Here is a 24328-nt window from a genome sequence, read left to right on the forward strand (position 1 = left end):
CAAGAATCATGAGGCTTAAGTCCAATCCCCGTTTTGTTATTAATGTACTTTTTTTGGGCAGTTTCTCCAAATAAGGGGACTAGGCTATATGCAGTAGTTCCTAATCCTTTCATATTAAGGACCTCTTTCCAATTTGGAAGATTTGCTATCATTTTCTAATATTTAATTAGTTATTAAGAAATAATTGATTAGTAATTAATTTATAAAACATAGTACAAATAGAACCAAAAAATAGCATAATCCTACTTTATTTTTTTTAAAGATTTATTTATTTATTCATGAGAGACACAGACTGAGAGAGAGAGGCAGAGACACAGGCAGAGGGAGAAGCAGGCTCCCCGCAGGAATCTGATGGGGGACTCGATCCCAGGATCACGACCTGAGCCGAAGGCAGGCGCCCAACCATCGAGTCACCCACGCATCCCAACAGAATCCTACTTTACCATTTCTGCTTTTCACATGTATGTTTCTTTTGGCATTCACACTTAAGGTTTTCTATTCTTTCATAAATAAACTATAATATCATAAGCACTTTTCCATATTGCTAGTCTTTATATCTTCAAATTTTTAAAAAAATTTAATTCCAGCATAGTTAACAGTGTTGTATTAGTTTCAGGCGTACAATATAGTGATTCAACAATTCTATACATTACTCTGTGCTCATCACCAGAAGTGTATTCTTAATCCCCTTCATCTATTTCTTCATCCCCCTACCTCCCCTCTGGTAACTATCAGTTTATTCTCTGTAGCTAAGAGTCCATCTTTTGTCTCTTTTTGCTTTTGTTCATTTGGTTAGTTTGTTGAATTCCATGAGTAAAATCATATGGTATTTGACTTTCTCTGACTTATTTCACTTAGCATTATATCCTCTAGATCCATCCATGTTGTTGTAAATGGCAAGATTTCATTACTTTTTATGGCTAAGTAATGTTCATATATATATATTTATCTCACATCTTCCATCTATTGACAGGACACTGGGTTGCTCCCCTTGGCTATAAATCATCTTGGTTATAAACAATGCTGCAATAAACACACTGCATGTATCCCTTTGAATTACTGTTTTCATTTTCTTTGGGTAAATACCTAGTAGTAGAATTATTGGATCATATAATAATTCTATTTTTAATTCTTTGAGAAACCTCCATATTGTTTTCCACAGTGGCTTTACCAGTTTGCATTCCCACCAATAGTGCACGAGGGTTCCTTTTTCTCCACAAACTCATCAACACTTGTTTCTTGTGTTTGGATTTAAGCCATTCTGACAGATGTGAGGTGGTATCTCATTGTGACCTTTGATTTGGATTTCTCTGAAGATAAGTAATGTTGAGCATCTTTTCATGTAGCTTTTGGCGTTCTGTATGTCTTCTTTGGAGAAATGCCTGTTCCTATATCACCATATTCTTTTTTTTAAAAAATGATTTTATATGTTTATTTGAGAGAATATGAGAGAGAGAGAATGCAAGAGCATGAGCAGGGGGAGGGGCAGAGGGAGAAGCAAACTCTCTCCTGAGTAGGGAGCCTGATGCAGGGCTCAATCCCAGGACCCTGGGATCATGACCTGAGCCAAAGGCAGATGCTTAACTGACTGAACCATCCAGGTGTCCCTTCACTACACTTTCAATAGCACTAAATATCATACAAATTCTTTTTCACATATGTGAAAAAGTCTTTATTATTGTGTTTATATGTATATCTTTACTACTTAAGAGGGAAAATTTTTTATTTTTTTATAGATTTATTTATTTATGATAGACAGAGAGAGAGAGAGAGGCAGAGACACAGGAGGAGGGAGAAGCAGGCTCCACGCTAGGAGCCCGACGCGGGACTCAATCCCAGGAATCCAGGATGCCGCCCTGGGCCAAACGCAGGCGCTAAACCACTGAGCCACCCAGGGATCCCCAATTTTTATTTAAAAAAAATTTTTTTGGGGATTCCTGGGTGGCGCAGCGGTTTGGCGCCTGCCTTTGGCTCAGGGCGCGATCCTGGAGACCCGGGATCGAATCCCACATCGGGCTCCCGGTGCATGGAGCCTGCTTCTCCCTCTGCCTATGTCTCTGCCTCTCTCTCTCTCTCTGTGACTATCATAAATAAATAAAAATTAAAAAAAAAATTTTTTTTAAGATTTTATTTATTTGAGACAGAAGGGAAGCGTTTGAGCGGGGGGGAGGGGCAGAAAGAGAAGCAGACTCCCTGCTGAGCAGGACCCTGGGATCATGACCTGAGCCAAAGATCTATGCCTATTTGAATGTGCCACCCAAGTGCCCATGAATTATTATTAGTTTTTTGAATTATTATTTTTTTAAAGATTTTGTTTATTTATTTGAGAGAGAGAGAGCATGGATGGGCAGAGATACAGAGTAGCAGAGATAAGCAGATGCCCTACTGGGCAGGGAACCTGATGCGGGGCTTGATCCTAGGACCATGGGATCATGACCTGAGCCGAAGGCACTTAACCAACTGAGCCACCCAGGCACCTAGAGAGTGAATATTTTAAGAGAAATTTATTAGTTGTCTTTTTTGAATTTTTTTAAGCCATGTCTTTGTTCATTTTTCTGTTTGGTATCTTCATGTTTGCCTATGATTTGCATAAGTTGTTCTTCTGATACAAATAATAACTTTCATCATTTGCATAAATGTTAATAACTTTTCTAAAATACTGGAAACAGTTCATGGTCACCCTGTCATTAACACCGAACTATAATAGTCCCTTTTAACTCAAGCCTTTATAACAATATTACACATTAAATTTGAACCTTAGGACTCTAATTTACAGGCTTGATTTTCCCTGGATTGTAAAATTTTATAAATGCATTGCAAGTCCTACCTTAAAGTAATCGTTCTTTTTCAGACTTTCAAGGAAGCCAGCCCAGAGGGGTGAGGTAGTCATGAAGGATTTCTTGGATTCAGAAAAATGTGGGCTACATTTGGAGCATAAGATCTCAAATCCGTGAGCCTAGATGGAATAGACAGAATTTTCATTATTAAGTTATTTTCTTTTCATTTAGCCACACTCAAGAACTGGTGACTGGATATATGGACATACGGACATCTATAACACTTTGAATTTTATGAAAAAATCAGATGACTTTCAAGTTTTTCAATTTCTATAGATTACTAAAAATTATAAGGGGAAAGCAAATAATACAAAACAAAGATTCTTGTTCTCTTTAGAGAGATTTCTTTTTTTGCTGATTATAAAACCAGAAATTTAAACTTATTTCTTACTTGCTTAAAAAAAAAGACTTGTAAAAGCTTTCTGTCTAACAGAAATGATAAATGAATTCAGCATGGTCTCAGACAAAGGAAAGGGAAGGGAGGTTCGAATCTCTTCATTTTAAGAGTCCTTTGATTAAAAAATATAATGAATGCACATGTCAAAATAAGTCAGACAGGGAGCTTTCCTGATCACTCTAGAGAAAATTATTATTACCAATTTTTTGTATATCCTTTCAGAACTAATATATGCACATAACCAGATGTGTGTGTATCTGTATCAGTATATCCTACTCCATCACTGTGGTCATTTAGTGGCAACATACACACTGTTCCAAACCTTGCTCTTTCAGATATGATCATACAAATTTATCCATTTCACTGCAGAGGTAGACTAATTTACCTAACTATTCCCCTACTAATATGCATTTAGGTAGTTTCCAATCTTCTGCTATAATTCTATAAGTATCCTCATACATCTTTGTACACATGTAAAATATCTATGGAGGATAAATATCTAGAAGTGAAAATGCTGACCAGAAGGGTATGTGCATTCTATATATTGATGGATATTGACAAATTGTTATGAGATCAAATCAACTTATAGTCTCATCAATGATGTTTTAGTATCTCTATGTATTTTTTCACCAATCCAATATATATTATCAAACATTTTGTTATTTGCCAGATGGTAAAAAATACTATTTTGTAGCTTTAAGTTGCATTACTTTTGTTATGAGCAAGGGCCAGCATTTTTCTTATGTTTAGATTAAAAATCACTTGTGTTTCCTTTTCTGTGGATTGTCTGTTCCTGATTTCTGAACACTTGTTATTAATTAGTATTTTTTTCATATTGACTTGTAGGAACTCTATATATATATTAGAGAAATTAGCTCTTATTAATTAAATTAAAAATACAATATTTTCTTCAGGCTTACTATCTTTTGACTTACTTATGGGGTTTTTCTTTTCCACATAGAAATGCTTAATTTTTTTTTTCTTGGAGGGGGGAGGAGCAGAGGGAGAGGGTGAAGGAAAGTGAGAATCTTTTTTAAAAATTTATTTATTTTAAAGATTTTATTTATTCATTCATGAGAGACACAGAGAGAGAGAGAGGCAGAGACACAGGGAGAGGGAGAAGCAGGCTCCATGGAGGGAGCCCAGTGCAGGACTTGATCCCATGATGCCTAGATCCCAGGACTCCAGGATCAGGCCCTAGGCCAAAGGCAGGTGCTAAACCGCTGAGCCACCCAGGGATCCCCCCCCCCCTTTTTTTAAATTTAAATTCAATTTGCCAGCATATAGTATAACACCCAGTGCTCATCTCATCATGTTCCTTCCTTAATGCCCATCACCTAGTTACCCCATCCCCCCACCCACCTCCCCTTCTACAACTCTTACTTTGTTTCCCAGAGTTAGGAATCTCTCATGGTTTATCTTCCTCTCTAATTTTTCGCTACTCAGTTTCTGCTCTTCCCTTATGTTCCCTTTCACTATTTCTTATGTTCCATACATGAGTGAAACTATATGAAAATTGTCTTTCTCTGATTGATTTATTTCACTCAGCATAACACCTTCCAGTTCCATCCACGTCAATATAAATAGTAGGTATTCATTTGGAAAGAGAATCTTAAACAGGTTCCATGCCTAGCATGCAGCCAGACACAGGGTGTGATCTCAGAACCCTGAGATCATGACCTAAGCTGAAATTGAGTCAGATGCTTAACTGATTGAGCCACCCAAGTTGCCTCAGAAATGTTTAATTTTTAATAATCAAATTTATCAGCCTTTTTTTTAACAGCTTCTGGTTTCAAGTCCTGTTTAGAAAGGACTTTCCTATTCAAATTATCAAAAATTCTCCTGTGTTTTCTTTCAGATTTTATGGTTTCAATGTTCTCTTTTAAATATCTGGTCTACCTGGAATTTATTTTGGTATAGATGTGAGAGAATCAACTTTAATTTTTTAGACGGCTTCACAGTTGTTCTATTATCATTTACTGAACCCATTTTTTCTTTTTGTTTGAGATGCCACAGTTTACTATATTCTCATGTAAGTTAGGTATATTTCTAGACTTTTTATGCTATATCATTATTCCATTAAGAGCCCTTTTACCGAAAGGAAGAATATAAAATTTTATGGTACATTACCAACTTCATGCCCAATTCATGGGCTCGATATTGAGGATGAGATGGAGGAGGCATCTTGTATCCACTCCGCCGGTCTGGCACAAACCTTTGTTGTACCAACTGTGCATACAGACATTTAGTGAAAGTGACCTAGACATTGGGACACAAAATATATGAGTCTTCCTGAAAGTAAAAATTTGAGTATCATTTTACAGTTAATAATTTCATTTATGAGCTTTGTATTCATATGAAATGCAAAGAAGATCCAACCTATTCACCTGCTGACATTTTTTAGTAACAGCTTTATTGTGATATAATTCACATGCCATAAAATTGACCTCACTGTCAACTTTTTAGTTATCACTAATGGAATTCCTCTCATTAATTACATTATGTGGCAATTTGGGTAGGTAGAAGATAAAGGATATTTCTTAAGTCTCTGGAAGAAATGAAATGTTTTACTTTTTTTTTTTTTTTTTAAAGATCTTATTTATTTACTCATGAGAGACAGAGAGAGAGGCAGAGAGAGGCAGAGACACAGGCAGAGGGAGAAGCAGGCTCCATGCAGGGAGCCCAACATGGGACTTGATCCCGGGACTCTAGGATCACACCCTGGGTTGAAGGCAGGCTCCCTGCTGAGCCACCCAGGGATCCCCAAAATGTTTTACTCTTAAGAAGAAAATAAAATAGGAAAAATATGGTCAGAAAATATCTAGGAAACATTTAGATATAAAATAGGAAGTGAAGTCTCTTGAAATCTTCCTCCATGGATGGGAAAAAAGAAAAAAGAAAATAAAAGTATATTAACCTGCCCTGAGGAAACAAAATATTTCCATTTTTTTCTAGTGTACAATTACAATCATGTTCAACTCTCTTTCCAGTGACACAACCTAAGTGATCAAGAAAGCTATCTTACCGATGTCATTATTCGTGTTTCAGGCAAGAAAGTCTTGAAAACACGGCAGGCTCGCAGGTCAATGGGGTCCCGTAGGTAAAACGCCTGGACTCCCGCAGCCACCAATCGGGGGTGCTGCTTTAACAACGCTACAATGCTGGCTGGAAGGAAGCAGTGTGCACGATGAAGGGAGGCTTGAATTTTTTCTGGGTATCTGTATCAGATAAAATAATTATTTAATGATATGAATCTAGAATTCTTCTCCCATTTACTTCTCCTTATATCATCTTGGTTCATTAGAGTAAAATGTAGAATGACAAGGAAGGTGAAGATAAAGCTACCATATACACTAAAAACTGCACAAAAGAGAGGGAATGAGCAAAAGTAGGAAGAAATGGAAACTAAAGAAAAGGAATTAAAGTAGTTCAGCAGGGGCACTAGGGTGGCTCAGTCAGTTAAGTGTCTGCTTTCAGATGAGGTCATGATCCCAGGGTCCCATCCCATGATGGGCTCCCTGTCAGTAGGAGTCTGCTTCTCCCTCTGCGCCTTCTTCCCCCACAACCCTCTGGCTCATGCTCTGTCTGAAATAAACAAAATCCTTAAGGAAAAACAAAGTAGTTCAATAAAGACAAAACAAAAACTCTACTATTCTTTGGAATAAGGATAAAATCAAAGTTTTTTTTCTTCTAAAACAATGTTACAAAGTATATTGAAAAAGTTAAGAGATTTTATATTGTTAAAACTTGAATAGTGCTAAACTTTAAATAGGTACTTAAATCTAAAAGGCTGAACTAATGTTATTAGGTGAAGACTATCTCCTTTGAATAGAGCCTAAAGTGTTCCACATAGGTCAAAGAATCCCACACAGAGCCCCAGAACCACAGAGTACATTGCACTCCCTTAGGTTTTCAGTCCTGTATGTCTAAAAATTTTTATCTATGGATATAGTACATAAGTAGAGCAATGCAAAAATATTGGGAGTGGAATATTAACACCTATGAACGGGAATTAAAAGATGTATCTATTTCTTAATTTTAGAACATGTAAGTTTAATTTGTTAGTCACTTTCATGAAGGAAGAAGACAGAATGAAAATGAGCATTAAAGGTGAAAGAAATTCTACATGCAACCAAAGACTTGAGCTGCATTAAAGCAAAAGGCAAAAATAAATAAATAAATAAATAAATAAAAAATAAAAAAAAGAAAATAAAGCAAAAGGCTCCTTGACTAGCAATGAAAATATTTTTCTTACCCTCTGATGCGTCTATTCACTGCAGCTCGTATAGATTCTGAAGCCAAAATTTCTTCTGGGTGTGTTGAGATTATATTCAATGCTTGTGGGACCGTTGGGGGTGTGGTGGGTAGCCAGGACATTGTGCCAGGTTTCCTTGGTGCAGGAATAAGGCACAATTCTCCACGCTGGAAAAACACCTGCAAAATGCACATTTTAATTTTCATTCTGGGCACTGACAAAATCTAGGTATGTGTGAAAAATGTTACAACATGATACTTACCCTATTAGCACTATTATCAGGATCCAACCATTTAGGGAGAAAGTCAGCAGCTTCTATTAACAAGAATTCACCGTCATTGTCTTCAATCCTAATGCAAAAGAAATTCCAATTATGCGTTCAAAAAAGCACATATATGCTACTAATCAAGATACATTTATTCTAATATTTTTTCTTTCATTTTAGTAAATATCTGAGTATATGCTATGTGTAGATTATTATAACAAAGCAAAATACTTAAGACTGAAATACTGAAATATTGAAAGAGATTCTAAAATAAAGGGAGTTGGAGAGAGATGATAAGGAGAAAAAATAAGTACATAAATAAGTAACACCAGACAAAATATGAAACTATATAATAGGGTGTCAAAGGAAGAAAAAAATCACATAGAGGGATCCCTGGGTGGTGCAGCGATTTAGCGCCTGCCTTTGGCCCAGGGCACGATCCTGGAGACCCGGGATCGAATCCCACATCAGGCTCCCAGTGCATGGAGCCTGCTTCTCCCTCTGCCTATGTCTCTGCCTCTCTTTCTCTCTCTCTCTGTGTGACTATCATAAATAAATAAAAATCAAAAAAAAAAAAAAAATCACATAGAGCCAAGATTAGGAAAGCATTTATAGAAAAGTTACTTGGACCTTGAGAGATAATTTTGTTTTGCCTCATTTGTATCACTTTTTTTAAAATTAAAAAAATGTTTAAAGATTTTTTTTAAGATTTATTTATTTGAGAGAGATGGAAAGAGAGAGAGCACATGAGCAGGGGGAGGGGCAGAGAGATCATGACGAGCTGAAATCAAGAGCTGGATGCTTAACCAATTGAGTGACCCAGGCACCCCTAAATTTAAATTTTTGAATAGGTAAGTTAGTCACATTGCCAAACTTTTAAAAAATACATAAAGTTACACACTGAAAAAGTTTCCTTCCTCCTTTTGTCCCTATATGCCCCATTCCTATCCTCAAACCATTGTTATTTCTTGCTTATCCTTCTAGAGGTTGCTTATGCATAATCTAGCAAATAGGAACATAAATTCTTATTTTCTTCTCTTGTCACACAAAAGGTAGCGTATTTTATATACTGTTCTAGATCTTTTCAATTTTAATGGTAGAGACATAAGGAGAAAAAGAGAGATGTTCTTAGAAGAGGGATTAGCATAAGCATAATCATGGAGATAGCTATTTGAGGTGGATATTTGGAGAATGACAATTAGTAAAGACTAAGACTAGAACAGAACAGTTACGGGGTGCCTGGGCTGAGCACTGACTCTTGGTTTTGGCTCAGGTCATGATCTGTGGGTCGGGAGATTGAGCCCTGCGTCAGACTCCAGGCTCAGCATGGAGTCTACTTGAGATTCTCAATATCTCTCCCTCTGCCCCTCCTGCTTGTGTGCTCTCTCTCCCTCTCTCTCTCCCTTTCAAATAAATAAATCTTTTTTAAAAAGGCAGTTATATCATTTTCTGAAGAGCTTTAAATGTTAACAGAGTCATTGAGAATGAGCTTAGTTTTATATAGAAAAGGAATGAAAGATTTCAAGGCAGTGTATAAAAGGGTTAGAGCACTATCTTAGGAAGATTAATCTGGCAAAGATAGAAGTTCTTTCTTTTTCTCATTAAAAAAAGAAACTGACAAGACAGTAGATGCCTATTATTTAAAAAGCTTTAGAGGCCTGGTTTGTAGGTATAGGTCATGATTATATAAAGATCAGAATCCATACACATAAGGCATTGCCCTCGCCCTATTATCCTTGTAAAGAAAGGAATGACTATCTTTGCGTTTGTTCACTTAAAATTCTATCATTAAGAAATTATTGCTAATTATTTTGAGATGTGGTAATAGTAGTGTTTAAAACAAGAGTTATCTTTTATATTTACATCTTAAAGTGTTTAAAGATCAAATGGCATACTATTGGTGATTTGCTTTAAAATAATCTTGCTATGTAATGGAGTAGGGGAAAGGTATAGATAAAGTAGGAATGTTCATGAGTTGATAATTGTTGAAGCTAGGTGATGAGTACATGTGGGTTCATTCTTTCTATTTTCATGTTTGAAATTTTGATATAAGTTTTCAAAGTTGTTTTTCTTTTTGTTCTGCTGGGAAAGAGGTTGGGGGTACAGATCAGAATTTGGAGGCTGACAGAAAAACTAGGATAACGTGGCAAATGGGTGAACTGCCCTCTGCTGACACAAGTTGGTAATTACAGAGAACTATCAGTTCCCATTTTGAATAGATTTAGAACGCAGTGTTACCTACTTTGCTTTTAATATAACTGTTCTGATTTTTCTTTAAAATTCTCCATATGTGATTTCTCAAAAAAATATATATATACAGCTAAGGTATAATAGAGGAAGATAGAGTAATCTGTCAAATGTATACATGTACCTGCAAATGGAATTTTTTTCTAAGATTTTTTTTTTTTAAGATTCTTATTTATTTATTCATGAGAGAGACACAGAGAGAGAGAGAGGCAGAGACATAGGCAGAGACAGAAGCAGGCTCCATGCAGGGAGCCCGATGTGGGATTTGATCCCAGGACTCCAGGATCATGCCCTGGGCCAAAGGCAGGGGCTTACCCACTGAGCCACCCAGATGTCCCCTAAGATTTTTTTAAACACCCTTTGGTATTGTTTGGATTTTATTTACTATCTGTATCTGATCTTCCATAATGAGTATTAAAAAGAAAACTAAAATAGGCAGCTTTTGTTTAAAAATTGAGGATATTAAACTCGCCAATGTACTTATATTTTTCCTCAAGAAAAGGAAGTGACAAGAGAAAAGAAAACATAAAGTCACTTTCAAAATCTAAGTCTCAAATTTGTACAGTCTCTACCAGACTATTGAAAAAAAATTTGCTAAATGGATAAAAATGTAGTCAGTCTCAAAAGAGAATTCCTTAGATAATTAAAATAACTAATACCTTGCTACTAACTCTGGAAATTCCTTTGTAATTTGCTTTACTATATAAACAATAAACCATTCATCCTCAATGTTATCCCCAAACTTTGTCACGCCAAACATATGAGCAGGAACATTTCCTAAAAAGAGAAAAGCAATCATATAATCAAATCAATTTGTTAGTGCACATAAAAATACACGTAATCATTCAAATAAACATTCATTGACTGACCATGCTGTAGGTACTATATGGGGAGTTGGGGTTACAAAGCTGAACAGGACATAAGAAGCCTACTTATGAGGACCCAAGGATCTAGACAATAGGAGACGGACCACCACAGCATCTCAAAACAAGACAACAAACAGATGTATGCAATGAGGGGATTGTGAGCATAAAGAATGTGATATCTGAGCTATGTTCCTTTGGACAAATGACTAGAAGTAGGCTTTCCAGAAAGAGAGAATAGTACGTGCAAAGGCATATAAGCATGATAGACAATACAGTGTTCTGGGAATATCAGGAAGCTAGAGTTAGATGGAGCAGAAATCTTTTAAAGAAGTGCATTATTCAAAATCTGTAGAACTTAATACACTCTTAAACAACCCTATGGGTCAATGAAGAAATCAGAAGGGAAATTAGAAAATACCTTGAGAAAATGAAAACAAACATGAGACATACTAAAAGCAGTGCTAAGAGGAAGTTTATAGTTATAAAGATCTCAGATAAACAACCTAACTTTACACCATAAGGAACGAGAACAAGAAAAAGCTAACCCAAAGCTAGCAGAAGGAAGGAAATAATGAAGATTAGAACAGAAATTAATGAAACAGGGAATAGAAAAACAATAGAAAAAAATAAAGTGATTTGGTTTGTTGAAAGATCACAAAATTGACAAAATCTCCTTTAGTAAGAAAATAAAAAGGAGATGGAAGTAACTAAAATCAGAAATGAAAATCAGATATTGCAATCTATACTACAGAAATAAAAAGGACTATAAGAGAACACTATCAACAATTGTGTACCAATCAACTGGATAACTTAGAAGAAATAAGTACATTCTTAGAAACACTAAACCTATTAAGACTGGAACATGAAGAAATAGAGAATCTGAACAGACTGGTTACTAGTAAGGACATTGAATCAGTAACCAAAAACTTCCCAACAAAGAAAAAGTCACTAGAAAATTTTGCCAACGTTTAAGGAAGAATCAATGCTCCTAAAACTTTTATAAACAACTGAAGGGGAGGGAATAGTCCCAAATCCATTTTGTGAGGCCAGTATTATTATCCTCATCCTAAGGCCAGACAAAGACAATACATGAACACTATGACCAATATCCCTGGAATACCGATGCAGAAATCCTCAACAAAATACTAGCAAACTGAATTCAACACATTAAAAGATTGTACAACACGACTAAGTTGAGTTTATTCCTGGAATGCAATGTGATGTATATGAAAATCAATCAATATAACCTACCACATTAACAGACTAAAGATCAAACAAGCACACTGGGGAGTGTCTCAAGAGCTGCTATAGAAAAAAAAAAAGTAGGAAGAATAGCCTAGCTAACTCTTCTCCCCAACTCAGATCTCTCAAATTTCTTTACTTAGAGAAGCTCCAATTAGAGTGTCTATTTTCATCTACTTTATATATTAAACTTCAATTTATCCAGAAGCAATGGGTATCTGGTGAAGGATGTTAGGCAGAAGAGTGACATGATCAAATTTGTGTTTTTACAAAGTAAGTGGCAACAGTGTGAAGAATTGGAGACACTGGAACCAGAGAGGTTAGTTGGGTTACTGTAGTCTTCCAGATGAAGAGATAAAGAGGGTCTAGATTGTAGCTAAACAAATGTAAAGAAGCGGTCACATTTAAGGAGTAACCACACTAGGATTCAGCGCCTGACTGAACATGGTCAAGTGAGGAGCTGAGTATAATTCTGAATTATTAACAAGCTTGAATAACTAGGTGGATAGCAGTGCCATTAAGCAAGACAAGAAAACATTGGGTAAAAAAGATTTTCTAGGAAAAAGATAAGGAGTTGGTTTTGGATGTGCTGTGCTAATGTGTCAGTGTTCTTGCCAATAAATATCACATGTGTTTCAGTGAACAGGAGTTCAATAAAATTAACACCAGGGAACACACCTGGCAACTGCTAGCCAAAGGAGAACAGATAAACACTAAATCTAAACCTAAATTGACAGTATCAAAAGATGCCAAACTCCTGATCTGAAATAAGACCCTGCATAAAATAAGAGCCATGGTCACCTCTTCATACCTCATTTTACTAAAGCTATATGAAATGATAAGAAAAAGTGCCATATTTGGCCAGAGGTCAGATGTCAAGCACCAACAATACAGGGAAGCAGTGAAGCAATCTCAAAATGCTTCTGAGTAGCAAATAATGGCCCTAAGCCCAATTATTTCTCTTTATAAGCCAGGTAGAGCCACATAGTTTCACAACTATGTGAAATAAGGCAGCCTACTAAACACATGATCAAAACTGAGGAATACAGAGTAACCACTAAAGCAAATTACGGTTAAGGAAGCCAGATGCCTGAACCTGTTGAGTATAGGTTCCTAGATACATTACAGCACAGAAGAGTAAAGTTGCAAAGAATAGCCATGGTTTAATAATGTTGAGTATATATTAGTTCCTAAGGTAATTACTATTAGAAAGCTTTCATCAGGATAATTTTTTAAAATTTTTTGGTTAAGTTTAAGGATTTAACCAAACGTAGGCAAGCATCACTAATCAAAAAAGTTCAGGTTATAAATCTCCTGACAAGACTGAATGAACTATGGACTATTATACATCATCGTCAGAATTAGATGTCACACACATCACATCAAAATAAGGAAAAGAGTCTTACCTTTCCCTGGTTTATATCTGAGATTGAAAGGCTGATTTTGCCAGATGTAGGGGGCCAGCATAGGTGCAAACTGAGTCATTATCCTCTCAATATACTTTTGAAGAATCTCTTTGTGCTTTTCTGGGTCCCTTAGTTCATCTGGTATCAGGAACAGGTGATACTCCACAGTGTCTTCCATTGTGGCCAGCTTCGTATTGTCCTCCATTTTTCTTTGAAAACTACATTTAAAGTTTCAACAATGTAAAACCACACAGAATAATGGAGAAGTAAAATCCAATTCTCTGAACTATCCTACATGATTCCATTGTCTTCCAAAATTCAGTTACCCACATACTCTCATTTTAATTTTTTGCCTTGATCAAGTATGAGTGGTAACACCCATTTAATATTCTTATAATGATTTTTATACTTAAAATTATGTTCTTCAACCTTAAAACTATATTAGAACTTTTCATACAGTACAGTAAATAGATGTTGAGTATCACATTCCAAATTAACTAATAGGTATGCAAGAATAAAACAAAAGGTTTGCCCCTGTACTAGCGCTAGTGTGCATGCATAACACACTTTGAGAAGCACTGCAATAACAGCTTATGTGAAATACTATCAGAAGCCCCAGCTCTGCCACGAAATTAGTTGTGTCACTTTAAGCACCTCAATTTCTCTTTCTGGGGCTTTTTCCTTAACTGTAGAATGAGAATGTTACTCTTTTACTTCCAAATTCCTCTCCTAGTTTATTATTTTTTTAATTTTTTAAATTTATTTATGATAGTCACAGAGAGAGAAAAAGAGAGAGAGAGGCAGAGACATAGGCAGAGGGAGAAGCAGGCTCCATGCACCGGGAGCCCGACGTGGGATTCGATCCCGGGTCTCCAGGATCGCGCCCTGGGCCAAAGGCAGGCGCCAAACCGCTGCGCCACCCAGGCATCCCCCTCTCCTAGTTTAAATTGTTATTTTTTAAAAGCTCTGGGGCAGCCCGGGTGGCTCAGCGGTTTAGCGCCTGCCTTCAGCCCAGGACCTGATCCTGGAGACTCGGGATCGAGTCTCATGTAGGGCTCCCTACGTGGGGCCTGCTTCTCCCTCTGCCTCTCTCTGTGTCTCTCATGAATAAATAAATAAAATCTTAAAAAAAAAGAAATAAAAATTTATAAACAGAGAAAGGAATATAAAATTTATCCAAAGTAAGAAAAGAGGGCAGCCCCAAAGAGGGCAGCCCCGGTGGCCCAGCGGTTTAGTGCCACCTTCTGCCCAGGGAGTGATCCTGGTGACCCGGGACCAAGTCCCACATTGGGCTCCCTGCATGGAGCCTGCTTCTCCCTCTGCCTGTGTCTCTGCCTCTCTCTCTGTGTGTGTGTGTGTGTGTGTGTCTCATGAATAAACAAATAAAATCTTTAAAAAAAACATGTACACTGTTAAAAAAAAAAAAAAAAAGCAGCTCTGAACCTTCACTCCGCAGAATTTAAATTTCGTTTTATGAATATTGTCCAGCACAGGGGAGTTCAAAACCACAAAAACATTCATGTCCCATCATCTTCCACCAAAATAATTTGCCCATGGTTCTTGATCCTACAGCTGTCCTGAAGCTAACCCCGTTTTCAAGTCTCAAGAGGAGGGAGATAGCTCTATTTTCTAAGGGTCTCCCTTACAAACACAAGTACCAGCTAACTGCTGCTGCCAGATGAGCCTTGCTAGAGGACGCACAGCGCTGGATGGGCCCACTGCAAGGCACAATTCGATTTTTATTCTTATTCGGTTTCCTAACGGGCTGATAAGACGAGGTCGAGGGGAACCTGCATCTTCTATCCAGTCTGTCCAAATCATCATCTGGCTTCCCAACCCCGAGGGGCGGATACTCCCATCCACCCAACCCCATAATGTAAGGCACACATTTTTATAAAGAACTTAGTGTCCGAACAAGAAGGGATTTTGAGATCACTCGGGCTAACTCCTTGCTGTACAAGTGAGAAAACCGACACGCAGAGAGAGGAGCGACGGCGCAGCAGAGGACTGAGCCGGAGTCTAGTGCTCCTCGCTAGACGGAAGGAAGCCAATTCTGCTTACGATTCCCGGGCCTCCCCCACGCGTCTCCGCCGCGGCACCTCTCCTCGGCCGCCCCTCCCACCGCGGGAGCAGGTCCGGAGCGGCCAGTGGCAGCCAAAGCCCGGCCCAAGGTCAGTCCCGACGTCTCCCAGGCACCTGAGGCCAGCGGAAGCTCGCAAAGACCCGCCCGACCCCGGAACCCCCGGTGGCGTCACTGCTGCGCGTCCGCCGGAGCATTAGGCGGGTGCCCCGGTGCTTTCGTCACTTCCGCCCCCGCGGGGAAGCAGGGAGGGCGGAGGGCCGGAGGCGTGGGGACTCTAGGAGTGGCGGCGGTCCGGAGTCTAGGCGACTGGGCGTGACGGGGCCGGGAGGTGGCGGGAGGGGGCCGGGCCGCAGCCGGCGGGAGGGCCAGGCCCGGAGGCCCCCACCCTGGCGTGCCCGCCCCCTTCGCGGCAGAGGAGGAAGAGGAGGATGATCTCCAGATACACTCGGAAGGCGGTGCCACAGAGCTTGGAGCTGTGAGTGGACTGCTCAGCCCTCCCAGCGCGGGCCGGGGGAGGCTGAGGCGGGGCCCCGGGCGCTCCGGTCGGGATCCTTCCCAACCGGTGCTTCTCACCTTCCCGTTCCCAGGGTGGGGGAAGGAACGTTTTCTTTGGAGTTCTCTCCTCCCAGAGTTGTCAGACGCTGCCCGGTCTGTCTCCCTGTCCAGCTAAGGGCGTGTCACTTGTGCTGTCCTAGGACTTGGCCCTCCCGGGCTGCACTTCCTGAATTCAGGGACTGGGTCTCCTGTGGCATTTGTAGTTTTCTCAGTGCTTCATGCCTCACTGTCAAAGGCCATTGACGACTGGAGAAGGTACTAATAGGTGACTGAGTGCTACAACAAAGTTAAGTATATCTAGTGCCACTTGGCGGGATGAGCACTGGGTGTTATGCTATATGTTGGCAAATTAAAATCCAATAAAAAAAATCCATATGTCTATCTATCTAGTGCCAGGCACCATGCAAAGCTGATTACCTGCATTGACTCACTTAATCCTATCAGCAGGGATACAGAATAGGGAATATTATTTTTTACATTCTGCAAATGTCCCAGATTTAAGATGGAAGCAGGTCAAAGATTACACAGGCAGAAGGCAGTGGAGCACACAAACCGGGTGTCAGTCTGACCCTGAAGCGTTGGCCATAATCGTGACACATACTACTTCCTCATCTCTGCAATTAAACATCGGAATCCTTAAGGATAAGTTTTGATCTAGAGAGCAAACATTTAAGCTTAAAGACCCACCTCCCGTCCCTTACAACGGTGAGGCATTGTAATTTAGCCAATAATGATAATGTTGTACATTTGTTAATGCTTTCACTTTCAAAACGACTTTCACCTCTTGATCCTTGCAACAACCCTGTAAGATGGGCATGATTGTCTTTCAGTGTTTCAGAGCATGAAATATCAGAAAGGTTACACATCCTAAGATTATATAACCAATAGGTTTTGAGCTTAGGCTTTTTATACTCAACTCCCAACTTTTTTTCTCTCCATAGAGCCATGTAATTTTAGCAACTATACATTTATTAATTAAATACTAACTACATATGGTAATAACAAGCATGGAATCTTCAGTCAATCTGGGTTTCTGGCTAGGCTCTTTTCTCGTCATGTGACTTTTTTTTTTTTTCTTTATTTATTTATGATAGTCACACACAGAGAGAGAGAGAGAGAGAGAGAGAGAGGCAGAGACACAGGCAGAGGGAGAAGCAGGCTCCATGCACCGGGAGCCCGACGTGGGATTCGATCCCGGGTCTCCAGGATCGCGCCCTGGGCCAAAGGCAGGCGCCAAACCGCTGCGCCACCCAGGGATCCCCTCGTCATGTGACTTTTAAGCAGATTACTAAATATTTGAGCATTCGTTTCTGTAATATAGGACTAAGACTTTATCTAAAAGCATATCTGGGGGATCCCTGGGTGGCTTAGAGGTTTAGCATCTGCCTTCAGCCCCGGGCGTGATCCTGGAGTCCTAGGATGGAGTCCCACGTCAGGCTCCCTGCATGGAACCTGCTTTCCCTCTGCCTCTCTGTGTCTCTCATGAATAAATAAAATCTTTAAAAAATAAAATAAATAAATAAAAGCATATCTAAGGGGAGTCTGGGTGGCTCACTTGGTCAAGTGTCTCCCTTTGGCTCTGGTAGTGGTCCCAGGGTCCTGGGATTGAGCTCCACCTTGAGCTCCCTGCTCAGTGGGGAGTCTACTTTTCCCTCTGCTCCTCACCCCCCCCCCCCCGCTTGTGCTCTTTCTCAAATAAATAAAATCTTTTTTAAAAAATAAAGCATATCCAAAGTGATGGCACAGGGCTTGACCCATAGTAGATTCTCAGTAGTTGGTTATTACCTGTCCTTTCCCACCTTTACTTGGTACAACAGACATACAAAGAAAATCTGTGATCTCTTCTTGCCTTAATTTAAGAAGCTTATTACCCACTAAGTAATAGGATATTTATACAGTAGCAATTCAGACAATAAGCTTTTTAGAAAGTATGAAGAAGAAAGTAATTTTCTAATAAAGGGAACAGGGCTCAGCTAAACATCTGCTTTTAATTAATTCTGACCATTCTGAGAGTAAAAAAATACATATTTTATGGAAAAAGTTGTTGGTAGGCATTTAGTGGGTGAGCCCCAGTATAGTTAGGGTACTTGTTCTATATTGTTGGTTTGATACTCCCTAAAAGCAACCCCTCCAAAGATTCTGTAGAGGAGTCAGGATGATAAGAATAATGAAAATAATGAAGATTATATGTATCTCAATGACAGTAAAATAAAAGTGATTTTTACTTTAGGTGTTATGATGATAATTTGCTTTGAATAAGTAACTTTAGGTTTCTATTAGTTCCAAATTATGGATATTGAAAAGAGTTTGAAAAAAAGGGATTTTCAACATACAGCTTAACACTTAAAAAGTGATAAATTTCAAACATACGTGTATAGCAAATAATATAATTAACCACCTATTACCCACATTCAACAATTATCACAAATTTGATATATTTGCTTCATCTTCGTCTTTATCTTTTTTCATTTTCTCTGTCCGTCATCTGTAAATAATGAAGCAAAATCCCAGACACTATCATTTCACCCCTATATACTTGAGTATGCACTTCTAAAAATTATAGGTATTGTCTTTTTTAAAAAAGATTTTATTTATTTGAGAGAGTGTGAGAGAGAGCAAGCATGAGCCAGGGGAGGGGTTTAAGGAGGGGCAGAAAGAGGGAAAGAAACAGACTCCCCGTGGAGCAGTGCTGGGCTCAATTCTAGGACCCTGAGATCACAACATGAGCCTAAGGCAGACACTTAATCCACTGAGCCAGCCAGGTGCCCCCAGGTATTTTCTTATGTAAAAGCAGTGTTACGATCAAATTTAATGTTTCTTTGGTGTTACCTAATCATTTCATACTCACATTTCTTTGAAAGACTAAAAAATGTCTTATGTTTCTGTTTTGTAGCTGGAATCCACATTTCTGTTCACTTCTACTGTCTCAAAGACAAGCTTTTGGTTGTAGGATCATTGAATGAGAGAAGTTCAGATAGCTCTGCACAAACCCATCCCCACCATTTGAGAAATAGTTTAAAGTACAAACTCTGCTGACTGGGCCCTTAGTTTTATCCTTATATACAAAAATGGTACAATTCACTAAAATCTCAAATTATTCATTTGGTCTGAGAAACCTCAGAGCCAGAGTACTTGGATTTGAATCCTGGCTCCCATCACTTCCTAGGCATATGACCTTAAGCAGGTTACAAAAGATTTTATTTATTTATTCATGAGAGAGAGAGAGAGAGAGAGAGAGAGAGAGAGAGAGAGAGAGGCAGAGACACAGGCAGAGGGAGAAGCTGGCTCCATGCAGGGAGCCCGACGTGGGACTCGGTCCCGGGACTTCAGAATCACGCCCTGGGCTGAAGGCAGATGCTCAACCGCTGAGCCACCCAGGCATCCCTTAAGCAGGTTACTTAATCTCTCTGTGCTTGACTTTCCTTGCCTATGAAATAAGAGTATTAGAGATTTATAATATACATTTACATATGAAAGGCCCTAAGGAGGCCTTTTATAAAGAAACCTATGTACTTTGTTTAGCTTATCACATTTCCTAAACTTATTTTATTATTACAGAATTTTGGGGGGAGGAAGGTCTACTATAGATGATTAAGACTGGAACATATTTAAAAAAAAAAAAAGACTGGAACATAGAGGGCAGCCCCGGTGGCGCAGCGGTATAGCGCCGCCTGCAGCCCAGGATGTGATCCTGGAGATCCTGGATCGAGTCCCACGCCCAGCTCTCTGCATGGAGCCTGCTTCTCTCTCTGCCTGTGTCTCTGCCTCTCATTCTCTCTCTGTGTCTCTATGAATAAATAAATAAAATCTTAAAAAAAAAAAGACTGGAACATATAATTGATCCCTTAGTTTAATGTACATGTTGAACTCCCTAGTGCAGCTCTGTCCAATAGAAATATAATACAGCCACATAAGGAATTTTAAATTTTCAGGTAGTCATGTTAAAAAAAATAGAACAGATGAAATTTGTTTTTTGCCTTTTTATTTTGAAATAATTATAGACTCACTATAGACTCAATTATAGACTATGTATGTTAAAAAATCATACATAGAATCCCATGAACCTTTCATCTACCTTCCCCTAATGATGACAACTTACGTAACTAGTATGTCAAAGCTAGTAAACTGACATTGGTACTAGTTGATTAGAAACTATGAAACTGGGGCACCTGGGTGACTCAGGCAGTTAAGTATCCAGCTCTTGGTTTCAGCTCAGGTCATGATCTCAGGGTCCTGGGATCAAGCCCCGCATAGAGCCCTATGTTGGGCTCCATGCTCTGTGCAGAGCCTGCTTGTCCCTTTACCTCTGCTCCTTCCCATGCACACTCTCTCTCACTCTCTCTCATAAATAATTTTTTTTAAAAAAATTGGGGCATTGTGGTGGCTCAAGGGTTGGTTAAGCATCTGCCTTCGGCTCAGGTCATGATCCCACGGTCTTATAATGGAGAGCTTTGTGTGGGGCTCCTCAGCGGAACTTGCTTCTTCCTCTCTCTCTGCCCTCCACTCATTCTTTCTCACTCTTAAAATAAAAATTAAAAATCTTAAAAAAAAAAAGAACCTGTGAGACTGTTCCAGATTGGCTATACCTTTTTACCTTTCCACCAGCAGTGTATGAGACATCTGGTTTCTACACATCTTTGTTTGCGTTTAATGTTATTACTATATTTTGTGCTAGTTATTCTAATAGGTGTGGGGTTATAACTTACTGTAGTTTAAGTTTTCAGTGAAATTAATTTTAAGAATATAAGTTTTTATTTAAATTCCAGTTAACATACAATGTAATATTAGTTTCAGGTGTACAATATAGTGATTCAGCACTTCCGTACAATACCTGGTGCTCATCATGCCAACTAACCACATTTAAATTTAATTTAATTTATTTTATTTTTAAAAATTTTTATTTATTTATTCATGAGAGACACACAGAGAGTCAGAGACATAGGAAGAGGGAGAAGCAGGCTCCCTGCAGGGCCTGATGTGGGACTCCATCCCAGGACCCCAACCTGAGTCAAAGGCAGATGCTCAATCACTAAGCCACCCAGCTGCTCCTCAACTAACCACATTTTAACTGCTAGTTTTAGTGGCTACCACATAGGACAGTGCAGTCCCAGAGCAGCAGGAAGTAGGTGACTAACCTGTAGTCAAGTTATTGAAAAGTATATATTTTTTCTTCACAAGAAATATAACTTTTTAAAAAATCTTTCACAGGAAAGGAATAACAAAACATGCTGTTAATCATCATCCCCTTCCAGAGCAGCTGGATGAAATTTCTTCTACTAATGACAGCCATGAAAAAGACACAAGTTCCCAAAGGTAATAACACAAAGTGTACTTGTTTGCTTATTACACTTGATAATGGCAAAAGTATTTTTTTGTTTAGACTTGATACCTAGTCTTGTACTAATGAAACAAAACAATAATTTTTATCACATTTCAGTACCATTCAGTTTTCATTTTGGAACAGCTAATGGAAACATCATACTTATAAACCTTGAAAAGTAGTATTTTGACATACTTAAAAGCCAAGACCCAGAAGGAGTCTAACATCTGATTTTTAATCCTGGCTCTGCCACTTATTACCTGGGTAACAGTGGGCAAGTTACTTACCAGATAATAGTATCTCTCTTTTTTTTAATTTTTATTTATTCATAATAGTCACACAGAGAGAGAGAGAGGCAGAGACACAGGCAGAGGGAGAAGCAGGCTCCATGCACTGGGAGCCCGACGTGGGATTCGATCCCGGGTCTCCAGGATCGCACCCTGGGCCAAAGGCAGGCGCTAAACCGCTGCGCCACCCAGGGATCCCGATAATAGTATCTCTTAAAGGGTATTGTGAATATAAATGAGGTAAAGTATGTAAAACTTGGCATGACTGACATAATGGTTAATGAGTAAGTATTAGCTGCAGTTATCATTTTAAGAAACAGAGCATACTGTAATTTCAAAGAGGGTTCTGAGAAGCAACGTGGTATCATAGAAAAATTATAGTCATAAAACCAGTTTTCGAAATCTAGAACCAGGGGCACCTGGGTGGCTCAGTCTATTAAGCATCTGCCTTTGGCTCAGGTAATGGTCTCAGGGTCCTGGGATTGAGCCTCAAGTCAGGCATCTTGCTCAGCGTGGAGTCTGTTTCTCCCCTCCCCTTCTGTTCCTGCTGTCTCCCTCTGTTGTCCTCTCTCTCAAATGCATAGGTAAAATGTTTAAAAATTAAAATTAAAATAAAAAAGCAAAGCCTAAAACTCAATCTCAGATCGTCTTTAAAATGGGGTTAATTGAGGTGTTTGGCTGGCTTAGTTGGAAGAGCATGCAACTCTTGATTTCAGGGTCATGAGTTTGAGCCCCACATTGAATGTAAAGTGTACTTAAATTAAAAAAAAAAAAAAACTTAAAAAATTTTTTAGATGGGGTCAGTTGACTTCTATATCACGAGGTTGTTGTGAGGATAAAATGGGATTATATCTATAAAAGTGCTTGGTAAACTGTAAAAGTGCCATACAAGTTCAAATATTACTGTTCATATTTCTGAAATGCTAAGTTGAATGTTAAAGTATTTGTTGCAAACTATAACTAGAATTATTTAGAATCACTGTCATCAATTCTGTAGGAATTAAGACTTTTCCATGTTTAAATATTAAATTCTTCATTTATTTTTGCTTCTGTGGATTGTATACATGCTTGCCACCTAGTAAATTGCTGAGTAGTTAATGCTACAGAAACTTGAGAAAATATAAGAATTTTTCTGTTTTCTCTCTTCTTCCAAATTTTGCATTTAGTGACTCTGACATTACACAAGAATCACCTTTTACATCAGCTGACACTGGGAATTCAAGATCTGCTTTTCTAAGCTATACAGGCACAGGGATCTCTACGGAAGGCAGCTCGGACTTCTCCTGGGGATATGGTGTGAGTTGTATGTTATTGGTCTGATGGAGTACTTGGGAGACTATTCTGGGAGTTAGGATTTGTCAGTTTTGTCAGTATATTTCATTCCTCACTCTTGAACATTGGTTTTTTACATTTTAATACTTCTCATCAGTTTTTACCCTCTTTCAGTATTTGCTATTTTATGGATACAGTAGTTGATCCTTAAAAATGTTAGTGTTAGACTTAACATTAGTATGAAACTGGGCTCTGGGTCTACACCTTTTGCTTTGTGTAGTCCACTAATGTGTCTCTTCACCACTGTTACCTGTTGTTTAAATTATTCTTGGAACTTGATTATTAAGCTACTATAGACTGGGAAAATGATGAAAAATGAAATGAAAAAAGCAGATTAAAAATAATATGGATAGTGTGGTTCTGAGTTTACATATATTTTTGCTTATATACATATTAGAAAAAAGGACTAAAGATATCTACCCAAAATGTTATTTAGTCATTATTTATTAGGTGTTGAGAAGAGATTGACTAATTAATTTATTTATTTACTTATTTATGGCTGTTTCCCATTATTAAATATTTATTTTATTTATTTTTGTATTTTTTTTATTGGAGTTCGATTTGCCAACATATAGTATAACACCCGGTGCTCATCCAATCAAGTGCCCCCGCCAGTGCCCATCACCCAGTCATCCCATCCCCTCACCCACCTCCCTTTCCACCACCCCTTGTTCATTTCCCATGAGTCTCTCATGTTGTCACCCTAACCGATATTTCCCATTCATTTTCTCTCCTTTCCCCTTTAATCCCTTTCACTATTTTTTATAAATTCCCCATATGAATGCCATTATAAAATATTATTTTTAAAAGATCAAAACCTTAAAAGAAAATTTTATTTTATTTTTAAGATTTTATTTATTTATTCATGAGACACAGAGAGAGAGAAAGAGGCAGAGACACAGGCAGAGGGAGAAGCAGGCTCCATGCAGAGAGCCCAATGTGGGACTAAATCCTGGGCCTCCAGGATCACACCCTGGGCCAAAGGCAGGTGCTAAACTTCTGAGCCACCAGGCATCCCAAAAAGAAAATTTTAAAGTCACATTTTATGCATGTTTATTGCCTTGATGCAATAGGTATTTTTATTTCTGTGTCTTCTTTCAATTTATATTTAATTTAGCTGTAATCATGGCGTACATACAATGTTATACTCTGTTTTTATACTTTGTAAGTACTCTTCCACAATACTGACTTTATAGCATATCGTTGTTAACAACTTCTTTTCTTTACAAGGTCTGC

General features: G+C 38.5%; 2 protein-coding genes across 13 annotated transcripts in view; one reads left to right on the plus strand and one right to left on the minus strand.

Moving 5' to 3' along the window:
* Positions 1-15761, minus strand: part of ECD (ecdysoneless cell cycle regulator) — a 33309-nt gene extending 17548 nt beyond the window's left edge. For 2 of the 3 annotated variants that reach the window (XM_077894960.1, XM_077894959.1), the window contains exons 1-8: positions 15577-15761; positions 13516-13733; positions 10661-10778; positions 7752-7839; positions 7490-7668; positions 6260-6452; positions 5365-5493; positions 2828-2956 (exon numbers count right to left, since the gene is read on the minus strand). In XM_077894960.1, coding sequence (XP_077751086.1) covers positions 2828-2956; positions 5365-5493; positions 6260-6452; positions 7490-7668; positions 7752-7839; positions 10661-10778; positions 13516-13720 — 1041 coding nt within the window. In that variant the 5' untranslated portion in view covers positions 13721-13733; positions 15577-15761. The remainder of the gene's footprint in view (positions 1-2827; positions 2957-5364; positions 5494-6259; positions 6453-7489; positions 7669-7751; positions 7840-10660; positions 10779-13515; positions 13734-15576) is intronic. The other variant, XM_077894961.1, reaches the window with a different exon arrangement.
* Positions 15762-15855: 94 nt separating this feature from the next.
* The window catches only part of FAM149B1 (family with sequence similarity 149 member B1), a 72943-nt gene continuing 64470 nt past the window's right edge, over positions 15856-24328 (plus strand). For 2 of the 10 annotated variants that reach the window (XM_077894963.1, XM_077894964.1), the window contains exons 1-3: positions 15858-16073; positions 21362-21466; positions 22927-23056. In XM_077894963.1, the coding sequence (XP_077751089.1) occupies positions 16027-16073; positions 21362-21466; positions 22927-23056 (282 nt within the window). In that variant the 5' untranslated portion in view covers positions 15858-16026. Of the gene's footprint in view, positions 16074-21361; positions 21467-22926; positions 23057-24328 lie in introns of those variants that run through there. The other 8 variants (XM_077894969.1, XM_077894971.1, XM_077894967.1 and 5 more) reach the window with 7 other exon arrangements.

Source organism: Canis aureus, chromosome 4, assembly GCF_053574225.1.
Source record: "Canis aureus isolate CA01 chromosome 4, VMU_Caureus_v.1.0, whole genome shotgun sequence".
Classification (NCBI taxonomy): domain Eukaryota; kingdom Metazoa; phylum Chordata; class Mammalia; order Carnivora; family Canidae; genus Canis; species Canis aureus.